General features: G+C 39.7%; 1 protein-coding gene across 1 annotated transcript in view; it reads right to left on the reverse strand.

Annotated features, from left to right (window-relative positions):
• LOC134802479 (GTP-binding protein 2-like) overlaps positions 1 to 13890 on the reverse strand; it is a 33964-nt gene that overhangs the window by 15926 nt on the left and 4148 nt on the right. Inside the window, exons 3-7 of the mRNA XM_063775158.1 lie at positions 13305 to 13448; positions 12579 to 12646; positions 10982 to 11116; positions 8783 to 8892; positions 5157 to 5289 (exon numbers count right to left, since the gene is read on the reverse strand). Coding sequence (XP_063631228.1) covers positions 5157 to 5289; positions 8783 to 8892; positions 10982 to 11116; positions 12579 to 12646; positions 13305 to 13448 — 590 coding nt within the window. The remainder of the gene's footprint in view (positions 1 to 5156; positions 5290 to 8782; positions 8893 to 10981; positions 11117 to 12578; positions 12647 to 13304; positions 13449 to 13890) is intronic.

Raw genomic sequence — 13890 nt, forward strand, 5'->3', positions numbered from 1 at the left:
TTAACGCTGAGCTCTCTGCTTTCAACTGGAACAGCTTAGCGTCTATATCTGAAGTGAGTGATATGGTCGTTGCTTTTAATTCCCGCATTATTGAACTTTTCGATACATACGCTGCGGTAAAAACAATTACGATTTGGCATAAACCTACACCATGGTTTACTAGTAATTTGCAATACATAAAAAAATTGAGAGATCATGCTCATGCTCGATATAGCAAATCAAATAAAGAAGCTCATAGAGAACAATACGAGTCTTTGAGAAGTCTCTTTAATACCAGTCTTTACTTTGAGAAGCGAGCCTTCTATGAACAACATGTAAATAGACATTTAAAAGATTCTAAAAGTCTCTGGTCGAATCTCAAGAGCTTTGTGCTCGCTAGTAAGAAAGATACAGTGAACCTCCCTGATCATTTAAATGATCCGGAACAAATAAACAATCATTTTCTTGACATCCCGGGTTCAAACAGCCAAGACATTTCACTATTGACTTTTTACGAATTTCATAGGCACAGCACTGCAGTTTTTAGGTTGAGCACGGTCAATGAGTCTGTAATATCCAAAATTATCATGGGTTTTAAATCAAATGCTATGGGTATTGATCGCATATCATTGGATATGATAATCCTTACTTTGCCAGAAACGTTGCCCGCTATCACAGCAATCATTAACAGAGCTATTTTGACATCAACTTTCCCTGATATCTGGAAAACTGCAGTGATTCGGCCAATACCCAAAAGTAATAGTCCCTCCAATGTTCGCGACTTACGACCGATCAGTCTGTTACCTTTGTTGTCTAAAGTCCTGGAGAAGGCTGTGTACGATCAGGTACTTCAATACTGCGAACTCTTTTCTCTACTGCCAGTAATGCAATCGGGCTTTAGGAAGCAGCTTAGCACAAGCACGGCTCTTCTGGATGTCGTGAATAATATCCTTGCGTCTCAAGACGAAGGCTGTGGGACGATTTTGACGCTGCTTGATTTTTCTCGTGCTTTTGACTCCATTAATATTACACTCTTGCTGTCAAAGCTAGCCTATTACGGTTTTGATAATTCGGCTTTAAAGTTCTTTAATAGTTATCTTTCCAATCGCCAGCAACTTGTAGAGATTATGAAGTCCAATGGGTTGGTCGTGCATTCCGACGCCCACCCTGTTAGAAGAGGCGTGCCCCAAGGATCCATTCTTGGCCCATTGTTGTTCATATTGTACTCGGCGGACATTGTTAAAAACATCAAAAACAGTAAATTTCATTTATACGCTGATGATTTGCAGTTGATGGTCCCTTTTCATAAACACGACGCCGGGAACGCAATCCATCGTATGAATGAAGACCTCTCGAGGATTGCTGAATGGTCTGTGAAAAATTCCCTAGCCTTGAACCCAGCTAAATCCAAATTCCTCGTCCTTGGAAGTAAAAAACAAATTTCTAGTTTTATGCAGTGTGACGATAATGTTCAAATTGCTGGTATTCCAATTGAGCGAGTATATAAAGCTCGTAACCTTGGTATTTTAATGGATTGTCACCTTAGTTTCGAGGAGCATGTTATGGACACGGTCCGCAACTGTTTCTATAGGCTGAAAGTGCTTTACGGGATGCGTCAATTTATTTCTGTAGACCTGAGAATAAAACTTTGTGAAGCTCTGGTACTGTCCAAATTTAATTACTGTGACACAGTTATCGGCCCGTGTTTGTACAAGAAAACTCAAAAGCTGATCCAAAGGGTTCAAAATGCCTGTGCCCGTTATTGTTTCAACATACTTCCTCGAACATCGGTTTCACCTTACCTATCGAGTGCAAGACTGCTTAAGATGGAACATAGGCGACACCTTCACTTAGCTTCTCTTCTGTTTGGTGTAATTAAATGCGGCAAGCCCACCTATCTTTCGGAGAAATTACGTTGGCGACAACAAAGGCGGACCGAACGTAATACAGCTAATCTGAAGCCGCTCATTGCCCCGAAATATAAATGTGCTGCATTCCGTGGCAGCTTCCGGTTTCAAGCTACCAAGTGCTGGAATGACTTGCCACCTCCTATTAGAAACTGTGGTTCCAAATTCGGTTTCAAACGGAAACTGCGTGAAATACTTATTAACACTCAAATTGAATCTGGAGTTCTGGACCCGCTGCACATTAGTTATTTGTATTTTTATTTTTTATTTCTTATCAAAATATCGGTAAATAAATCATAAAAAATTTAATTCTTTATTTTTATGACGCTTTCGTTTTTTCTTTACGCCATATTTTTCTTTTATGCTGCTTTTAAACTCAAAATAACTATTAATTTATTTTTCACTTAGGTACTTTATTATTATGTTTTTTTTTCTATATATATATATATATATATATATGTCGGAACCTGACACCAGAAAGACGTATTGCAGCGTTATAGTTCATTATTTTAGACGCCTGTATAAAATCGATTAGCAATGTTGAGCTACGTATTATTTGGTTGTAACAAAATAAATAAAGTTGTGTAGACAGTAACTCCGTCTATTGGCGCATTGTTGAAATAAAGTTGCGTAGAGAGTAACGCCATCTATTGGCGTGTTGTTGAACTGAGATGACAGGTAGAAGGCTTTGGAACGTCGAGAGGTTTCTCTCGAGTGAGCGTAGGCACGAGTTGGCGTTTTTGTCGGTATGTTGGTAGACTGGTCGAGCAGGTTTGCCAACTTGACTTTGAGGCGGGAGCAGAGAGGCTCCGCCGCTGGTAGTTCTTCTTGATCGGACCGCGCTAGAGATCGGACGTACTCGTTAGCCAACCTCGTGCCTAACTCGCTACGTTCCTGAAGGTTTATACCTGAAGGATTATTCTGATAGCTTATAGAATCCCGCGTTCTTTAACCATTTAGCTAAGTGTTTTATTTCAAGTGTTATTTTGATTTCTTATGTTTCATTAGAAGCTTACTTTTGTGAAATAAAGAAATGATGTGTTATGTGTTGTTTTAACTTGTTTTGAAAAGATTTGTCCCTCTGAGTTTGTTGCCGGTCCCATATAGGGCTAAATCTTCGCATGTTAGAGGCGTAGGGTTGGAGCACTTGGAGCCGGCCTAGCTTGACTTGAATAAAGATTTGAACGGTTTCATGTGATCTTTTCATTCTCAATTTAACCAGTCAACATTCTAATAGCAATTAGTTCTTTTCATCATTTAGTTCTGAAATATAGTAGGCACTAGTATGGTTAACGAGTCCTAAGGTTTATTTCATGCACTGGTAGCAATGGTAGCATACTGGTTTAGCTGTGAAGTAATACATTATCGTGCTGCCCCCACGCGCCCACCGCCTTTGAGACCATCGGTACTCGACATATATATTTATATTTTACTAATATTTAATGTCACTCCCTAAGGCCTTGGCAGAATAACAGCGTTGGAATTTGCCTCGTTTGCAAATTGCAACAATATGCTGAGACAGGGCCTTTTCCCTACGGCACACATTGCTGGACCCAAGTGTGTATTCTTTTCTCTGTTTTTTTTTTTAATGTGTACATAATTTCTTTGTTTTGTTGTTCTAATTATCTTATTTCTTTCATCTTATTGTCCTGTGTATGTGTGTTTTATGGAATAAATGTCTTTTTTCTTCTTCTTCTTCTGATGTGTCTTTTAATTGAAAAACACGTTTTAAAAATAAGTCACGGCAAATATGTAACAATTATAAATCTAATACGATCATTTATATTCTTCTGCTTTCATAAGTAATAGTTACTGATTTTTAAAAAGCGTTTTTCAATTAAAAGATATGTCAAGATCGCTTACCTTCTTTCTAATGCTAAAAAAACGAACTATAGGGTATAATGTACACAAACGGGTCTACCGCGATATAATTTCATTGTTTTTACCTTAAATTCCGACGTTTCAGCTGAATTGCACCAGCTGTGGTCACGGAAAGACTGACGTCCCGGCAAATGTCAATGGAGATATAAATAAAACAACACTGAACTACCCGAAATTAGTTTATAAAAATGTTCGGGGTAGACAAAGATATTGCAGCTACCCGTTAAAGTTTAATGTTTATTAAACAATAAAATTATATCGCGGTAGACCCGTTTGTGTAATTAAAACAACAAATGTGTACAAAACGCGAGAGTTTAAAGTGTTTCATAAATAAAGTTAAATATGACAGCACCAGGCCCCTGTTTCACCAACGTGACAGGTGCGACGAATTGTAAAATCACTGTTGCTGACGTCACAGGCATCCATGGGCTACGGTTACCGCTTACCATCGGGCGGGCCGTATTCCTGTTTGCCACCATCATTGTATTATTAAAATAAACTTTATGATATCGGAAAAAAACAGATATTTCTCTTGCTAAGTTTATGACAATTGTCACAAGAAACACTAAAATTGTCACGAAATTCCGACATATAACTCATTACCTGTCAAGAATTACCTACAATTCTTCTAAATCTTTGACAATTGTCAGAAACTTCGCAGGAGAAATATCTGTTTTTATCCGATATCATAAAGTTTATTTAAATAATACAATGATGGTTGCAAACAGAAGTACGGCCCGCCCGATGGTAAGTGGTAATCGTAGCCCATGGATGCCTGTGACGTCAGCAACAGTGATTTTACAATTCGCCGCACCTGTCACCGATGTGAAATTGGGGCCAGCTGTTATCTCATACAGAACCACGCGTATAAATCGTAACGCAATATAGTATTTTAGCGCGGAGCAAGTACCAGGGCCTCATGAGTTACGAGAAGGTGTCGTTGACCAACCCGCCAGGCCGCGGCCGGAGAGCTACGAGTATGAAGGTATCGCGGCTGCTCGCGTATCTTAGCTGTATACTTTTGGTTTGTTTACCTATATGATTCTACTAGTTTATAGTATTACTTTTGTTGATTCGTAGAAAAAGTATTGTATGCAATAGTGACATAATCAAGCTTTTCAATCTCGTATCCAATAAGGCCACTAAGCAAGCTTGGTGGCCTTAACACGGTACTCGACTGAAATGCTCTCCATTATATCACGATTATACAAAATTCTATTACACAATCGTGATATAATAGAGAGCTTTTCAGACGAGTACCGTGTATAAAACTGCTGAATGGCCTAAGTAAGGTACGAGATTGAAAATGGCGAAGCCTTGGTGAGTAGCGAGGTGTACAGCTCACGAAGCCACTAGTAATTATTTTAGCCAGTAGTATTAGGATTGTACCTGCGTGACTAGATGCTGGAAGCGCCGCTCGCAGGGCGCCACTAGCTGCAGTTTGTACTCCACGTTGCCGAAGCGGGGCTCCGGGGGCAGGCTGCCGTGCGCTTCGCTCCCGCTGTCTTCGGACTCCGAATTACTATGAAACAAAATTAATGTTAGGGCTGATTTAGACGGCGCGCGAACTCGCATGCGGTTTTAGTTACATTGCGGACTGTTGGTTACGTCCAATTCAACCGACCGATCAAAACCCGCATTGTAATTAGGGCATGCTCCCGGGAATTCCCGGTTCTGAATTTCCCGGGAATTTTACAGTGTCAAAAGAACCGGTACTAAAGACCCGGTACCGGTACTTCCCGGTTCTCATCATATGATTATTTATTGCCATTTCAATATAGACCGGGAGATAGTGACACATTTTACTGGGTCATTTGTACCAGTATGGCGGTTCGTCAGGGGTCTAAGCATGTAATGAAGGAAAGAAAATGCTATGACCATAGCGCTGGTACCGGCGGCCCAATCGCGTGGGCGTTAGTCGAACGTGTCGGATAAAATACGAGTGTCGAACGATTTGTACCACAAAAATCCTCGTATTATTCGATAGTCCATAAAAAAGAAGTAGGCGGTAGCGTAATGCCATACTTCTCCGGTGTGACTTACAGCCCGCCATACTGAGGCGAACACGTTAATTAAAAAAAAACAATTCAACCATTTGTACCAAGCTAATTTTTGCACAGGTGATCATCGTCGAGCAGCCATTCATGGACATCACCATGCCATACTTTTCGGATGGTTCCAAATGCCCGCCATACCGCCGCAAGGGCGTTAATTTTTTTTTTATTGCTAAACGATTTGTACCATCTTGAATTTTTTTTTCAACACTTTCTGTGTGATCATAAATGGAAATCTCATAATGCCATACCTGTAGGAGGTGGCAAATGTGTACAATATTTTTTTTTTATTTCAAGTATGGTGCCCCTTTTTCCCCCTATTAGAAGTATGGCAAATATAATAATGGTCACATTGCATCATATAATTTCCAAAAATCCAAATGCCATACTGGTACAAATCGTCAAAAAATTGTTTTTTGTTTTAAGTCTTGGCTTAAGTCTCACAGTCGTCCGCCCCGTAGTTATAATCTGAAATATATTTTTTTAGGTACAATTGTATCCAAACAAACAGAATATGATGATGCCATGCTGTAAAAAATTATTTTACGTATACATAGTCGTATTTTTGAAACGTGTCGATTAAATAAGTTTTTCAAGTATGGCAGCACTTTATCCCCCTACTATAAGTATGGCAATTATAATAACGGTCACATTTTATCAAATACTCTCCAAAAATTTAAATGCAATACTGGTACAAATCGTTTAGCAAAAAAAAAAAATTAACTTCCTTGCGGCGGTATGGCGGGCATTTGGAACCATCCGAAAAGTATGGCATGGTGATGTCCATGAATGGCTGCTCGACGATGATCACCTGTGCAAAAATTAGCTTGGTACAAATGGTTGAATTGTTTTTTTTTAATTAACGTGTTCGCCTCAGTATGGCGGGCTGTAAGTCACACCGGAGAAGTATGGCATTACGCTACCGCCTACTTCTTTTTTATGGACTATCGAATAATACGAGGATTTTTGTGGTACAAATCGTTCGACACTCGTATTTTATCCGACACGTTCGACTAACGCCCACGCGATTGGGCCGCCGGTACCAGCGCTATGGTCATAGCATTTTCTTTCCTTCATTACATGCTTAGACCCCTGACGAACCGCCATACTGGTACAAATGACCCAGTAAAATGTGTCACTATCTCCCGGTCTAATAGTAGTATTGTTTTAAATAACATTTAATAATGGTGCTATGAAACGGGGGACTCAAATAACCCGACAAACTAACCTAGTAAACTAGGCATTCCAATATTTCCAATCGATATTACGGATATTGTAAAAATTCACCCAATTTTCTATTTCAATTTTGTTTTTATCTGAAACATCGCTCAGTACTTTTAAGCCGGTTACATAAAGGACTATGATATTAGTAATCTATGTATCTTTAAACAACTTTTAAATCTCAAGTAGGATATTACCTATATTCGAATAATCTTCTTCTAGTAATGGTTTTATATGAAAATATTCCGTTCTCGGGTCAAATTTTTAACTTCTGTATGCCGTACCGTCATAGTGCTGAGTGCATCGACTACGCTACGGCCGTGTACAGGCGCAGGCAAAGTGTGCCGGTTAATTTCGTAAAATAGATTGGAACGCCGGAAGTGTTTTTTTTTTAATAAAATTGGTCATTTATTAATACTTATGCAATAATTTATATGAAAATAAGTAATTCATAACATAAAGATTGTACGCTAACACAATTTTTTTTATAATCATAAGATGCGTTGAGAACCGGGAAGAACCGGGAATCCCGGTTCCGGTCATACCCAGAACCGGGAAATGAAATTCTTGGTACCGGGACCGGTACTGCATGCCCTAATTGTAATGAAACTCGCATGCGAGTTCTCGCATCGTCTACATGAGCCCTTATTATTCTGGTAATTGAATTTAAAGCAGAGACGCTAACCAGATATATTTTCGTACATTGACCGGCCTGTTGCTATCTCTATTGCACTCGCAAATGCTGTCCCGCCCATGATGCCGGTTGTCAATGTCACTGTGCAAGCTTGACAACAATATAATTAACAGATGTAGTGCATAATTGTTTTCCATCGTATTTATCTCGGAAACGTTCGTATTTGTCATGCTACTTCAGTCAACCTCAGTACTTTTTGTACCGAGTCTGACTGAAATAGCGAGACACGTTCGTACATTTCCGTGAAAATACGAAGGAAAATAATTATGCAGTACATCTGTACATAAAAATTAATTAATTATTTATATCGCCGCCTTATTGAGCTTACTGTGGGGTGTAGAGTTAGACCAAGAAAAGTCTGCAACGATTTTGATAGGACACGCAGAGCAAGTGTTATTTATACGTCAAACATCAACATTTATTCAGCAAATAGGCCACAAGGGCACTTTTACACGTCATCATTGAATTTACATACAAGCAAAAATAATAAAATTACAATACATCCACATTTTTATAAAATAAAACTAACATTTCAAACTAATGGATTACAATTACTTAGAGATGTATATGGTCTCTTAATGTCGAATTACATAAAAAACATAAAAATCGTGTCGTATTAATATAAAAAAAAATACAGACAAAAACACAAAAAAAAAATCTATAACATTTAGAGGTGTAAATGTCTCTAGGTGTCAGAACTATAAGATTATATAGTTTATCAAATTATCCTTAGAGATGTATAGGGTCTCCAAGAGTCAAAATCCTGTATAATTATAACACATTCATTGAAAGAAAACAAACATACGAGAGCAGAATGAGGCGTCTCACTCTTTTTAAACTCAAAAATAAAGTTACTAGGTATAATAGCTCGTGTTAGCTTAAACAGACCAGTCTCCACAAACAGCACCCGTTCACGAGTATGACGTGTATCTTAAAACGACGTGTGTTTAAAATAACACCTGCACTGCGTGTGCTGTCAAAATCGTTGCAGACTTTTCTTGGTCGAACTCTACATATGCTACGTATAATTAATGTATTTAACTCACGTGTCGTCATCGAGGCTCTCGTCGAAGTCGTCGGAGCTGTACCACGCCTCGTTGTGGAGGTCCTCCGCGTTGAACTCCCCCGCCAGGTACGTGTCATCCTTCAGGATCACCTGATGACAAACAGATAATAGTAGTTTATGTGACTGCTATATTACGAAACTCGCTTTTAGCTCATTTCATAACGCACTCGTATTTTAATGCCTAATTACTAATAAATAAATATTATAGGGACATTTTTACACAAAATTGACCAAGCCCCACGGCATGGTATAATAATATACTCCGCCTGGTACTCCATTCCGAGATTCGCGTATGACCTAACTGACACGCGCCTACGTCATCATGCTGTTTACAGGTTCTCAAACTTTGAAATGTGGGAGAATTTTAACCAACGGTGAAAATTATTTTAACGGCATTAATTTTAAGTTATTCATGTAGAAACATAGTAAAATAAAACAAATCTAATGTATTAAATTAAACTTTATTTATCTATACAAGACAAACGTTTAAAAAACTAATTCACAGTTACACATTAATTACCAAGCTTACGACGTGAAAAGTTTGGAAAACACTGCGACTGCTGACACTGAGCGAGAAGGAAATAACAATTAACACGCGTTCGACAAGGATGACGGTCAGGGCATGAAGTTATCTAGATCCGAATTGTCAAATGTCCACAGCGCTATCCTGTGTTGCCAGTAGTATAAACAGAATTACCCGAAAGTCTGAAATTTCTTTCGTGAATCGGAAGATATTGCTAACGAGTAATTAAAAATGACGTGTTATTGTAAAATTTAAGCTAAAATACATATAAATGAAAATTATAAAATTATAAAGAAATATTTTAACTTATTAACCATAGGTATAATGTACCCATGTAACATGTTATGTTGAAATAAAGTGGCAATGTTATTGTGACGTAATCGCGTGTCACTCTGGGAATGGAAGACCATGTTTTATTAGACCATGCCCCACGGTAAGCTCAAGAAGGCTTGTGTTGTGGGTACTCAGACAACGATGTATAATATAATATATAATTACCTAAATACATAGAAAACAACCATGACTCAGGAACAAAATATCTGTATCATCATACAAATAAATGCCCTTACCGGGATTCGAACCCGAGACCATCGGCTTCATAGGCAGGGTCACTATCCACTACGCCAGATCGGCCGTCAAAATTATGTACAGTAACTTTAATTTCGATATTTGAAGTTACACACTACGCCTACCTTCTCCCGACCCCCTACCTTCCCCCCCCCCCCCCCCTTCCCTACCCTTCTTCTACCTTCTTCTTCGGTCTTCTTGCCGACGTCGTTAGCTACTCCGCCTACCTTCATCTAATCTAATACCTTTAAACGAGCAAATCTTGTTTATTTTTTTATATACATATTTCGGGGATCGCGGAAACGGCTCTAACGATTTCGATAAAATTTGGTATGCGGGGGTTTTCGGGGCCGAAAAATCAATCTAGCTAGGTCTTATCTCTGGGAAAACGCGCATATTTGAATGTTTATATGTTTTCCGAGCAAAGCTCGGTCTTCCAGATATTCTTCTTGAGCTCGATGTAGCTCCCGAAGTACCTGCTGTTCTTTATGAGGTCGAAATTGAAAAAAAACGGACAAGTGCGAGTCGGACTCGCCCACCGAGGGTTCCGTACTTTTTAGTATTTGTTGTTATAGCGGCGACAGAAATACATCATCTGTGAAAATTCACTATCACGGTTCATGAGATAGCCTGGTGACAGACAGACGGACGGATAGTGGAGTCTTAGTAATAGGGTCCCGTTTTTAGGATTCCGTACCTCAAAAGGAAAAAACCGGAACCCTTATAGGATCACTCGTGCGTCTGTCTGTCTGTCTGTTCGACCGTTCCCCCCTTTTATCTCCGAAACTACTCTAATCTAGATCTAAAATTTTGAAAATAATACACAATATAGTTCTTTAAGTACCTATAGATGACAGGAAAACCTATTAGAAATGTACAGTCAAGCGTGAGTCGGACTTAATTACTTAGTTTTTGATCCGACCTCTACGGGTTTTTTAAAGACATTTCATTCACATTCCACATAAAAACATACACATAAAATACATTGATAAAAAATTGAGTAATGTACGGAACTCTTGGAACGCGAGTCCGACTCGCACTTGGCCGGTTTTTACCCTTTGGGTACGGAACCCTAGAAACTACGCGTACCTTCTCCAGCTTGTCGATGACGCCGTGCACGCCGCCGCCGTAGTCGCCCGGGTCGTTGGCGTTGTCGGCGTCGGCGCTCGCGGGCGGCGCGGACGTCGTGCTGTTCCACGACAGCTCCTCTTTGGTTGGCGACACCTGACAATAAAAGGCAGCTGTCAGCAGCAGAAGTTGCTAAGCGGGCAAGGTGTTCAAAATAATCTTAACCCGACTTTATTGTTAAGAGAATAAGAGCGTGTCAAGGTAATTTTGAACACCACGCCCACTTTGAAACGTTTACTGCTGACTGTACAGGTTGGCCAAAAAATAAGTGCATTCCCGTTGCCAGGGAGGTATTGGGATTATACTGAGCAACTTTTACTATGGGACCAACCCCGAAATCGCGAAAAAACATTTGGCTGTTCCTAACACTAAATAAAAAATTGGATGATGCAGCCCATGTATTCTTCATTTTAGAAAATATCACTTTAAAGTAAGCATTCATACATGTTTTCGTAAAAAAAATTATAGCGCGTGGCGGTGACGATTTCCATACAAATGGAACTAGGGGGCTGTCCATAAATTACGTCATCGTTTTTTGACGATTTTGACCCCCCCCCCCCTAAAATCATCCAAAAATCATGCTTCGAATGACCCCGTTTCCTCCTACGACATGCTACCGTCATCCGATGTCCAGACCCCCCCCCCCCCCTAATTTGAAATGACGTAATTTATGGATAGCCCCTAGGCCCAAAGTCAAAGATTAAAAATGTTTACAAAAACACTGAATTTGGCATTTTAAAAGTATAAATATAATGTTTTAACGATTTTCCATGCATTTTTGCAACTTTTATCTATTACTTATTCTGTGGTTTGGGTGCACTGGGTGCAGTATGGACTTGCAGGTCTATGACGCCGTTACGTAGAACTTGACGACCGGTCTGGCCTAGTGGGTAGTGACCCTGTCTGTGAAGCCGATGGTCCTGGGTTCGAATCCCAGTAAAGGCATTTATTTGTGTGATGACACAGATATTTGTTCCTGAGTCATGGTTGTTTTCTATGTATCTAAGTATTTATATATGGGGTCATCCATTAATTACGTCACACGAATTTCTAGGTTTTTTTACCCCTCCCCCCCCCCCTTGTCACATTTGGTCACATTTGGCAAACCCCTCCCCCCTAGTGTGACGTCACATTTTTTCTACGAAATCGCCAAATCGAATTAAGTAAGTACCTAAGTATTATTAATATTTTATCAAAATATTTTTGACGATATAAATATTAGTAATTTTATAACCCAAAACTGCTTAGGAAAGAAAATTAAAGGAATAAAAACGATTATCGTTTTAAAAACTTGTTATTTAAATGTACAGCGAATAAAATAATAAAAAAAAAATTTCGGTTACTGATGAAGTTAAAGTGACGTCACAAAGTTTGTGTCTCCCCCCTCCCCCATGTCACAATATGTCACATTTTCTTGACCCCCTCCCTCCCCCTAAACGTGTGACGTAATGAATGGATGACCCCTATTATATATATCGTTGTCTGAGTACCCACAACACAAGCCTTCTTGAGCTTACTGTTGGACTTAGTCAATCTGTGTAAGAATGTCCTATAATACCTTTTTCCGTCTGCGATTCTTGCGGCCCGAGTTGCGTCGCTTCGGCTTCTTGTCGTCCCCTTTAGGATCTGCAACGATACAAACATTCCGCATTTTGTGAAACCCGCATTTTGGCAACGTCCGCATTTTATGATATACCTTCTTTTTTAATTTATTATAATAAGAACGTAACATCGATTGTGTGACTCATAAAATGTTTATTTAATTACACAAACGGATCTACCGTGGTCTTGCACCACCTGTGGTCTTTCCGTGACCGCAGCTGGTACAACTCAGCTGAAACGTCGGAATTTAAGCTAAAAACTAAAAACAATGAAATTATATCGCGGTAGACCCGTTTGTGTAATTAAATATGTGTACAAAACGCGAGAGTTTAAAGGGTCATAAAATGTAACTAGAGTTAGACCAAAACAAGTCTGCAACGGTTTTGATAGCACACGCAGTGCAAGTGTTATTTTAAACGTCAATTATGACGTATAAATAACACTTGCACAGCGTATGCTATCAAAATCGTTGCAGACTTTTCTTGGTCTAACTCTATTACTTGTTCATCCGAATTTTGAAAGCAACCCTACTTGCATTACCTTCCTTCTTGAGCTCGATGTAGCTCTCGAAGTAGCTGCCATCCTTCATGAGGAGCTCCGCGCTCAGCTCGGGCTCACAGAGGAATGAGGACTCCTCGGGCAGCGTCTAATTCTTGCCCTGTGTCTCCTGAACAACACTCACCTTCCTTCTTGAGCTCGATGTAGCTCTCGAAGTAGCTGCCCTCCTTCATGAGGAGCTCCGCGCTCAGCTCGGGCTCGCAGAGGAATGAAGACTCCTCGGGCAGCGTCTCATTCTTGCCCTGTGCCTTCCTGCCTCTTCGCCTGCCTGAACAGACAATTCATGTATTAATAAAAAACCGGACGAGTGCGTGTCGGACTCGCCTACCGAGGGCTCCGCATTTTTTATTTGTTGTTATAGCGGCAACAGAAACACATCTATGAAAATTTCAACTAGCTATCACGGTGACAGACAAACGGACATTGGAGTAATAGGGTCCCGTTTTTACCCATTGGGTACGGAACCCTAAAAATGAGACCACGCGTGACTAGGAGGAAAAGCGCAAGAGCCGGATTAGCAAGATTGTACTGTATTTCACGGTACAAATGGTGCTAAATTACCGCCCTAGTGCGGTAATTGGCTACTTTCCTACTAGTCAAATCAGCTTCTTTTTTAGCACTGTCAAAACGATTTGCTAATATGGAATTTATATGAAAACGTGTGTAGTGACGTCACAGTCAACTCACCTACTTTTTATACTTCCATCCGA

This window comes from Cydia splendana, chromosome 24, assembly GCF_910591565.1.
Source record: "Cydia splendana chromosome 24, ilCydSple1.2, whole genome shotgun sequence".
NCBI lineage: Eukaryota > Metazoa > Arthropoda > Insecta > Lepidoptera > Tortricidae > Cydia > Cydia splendana.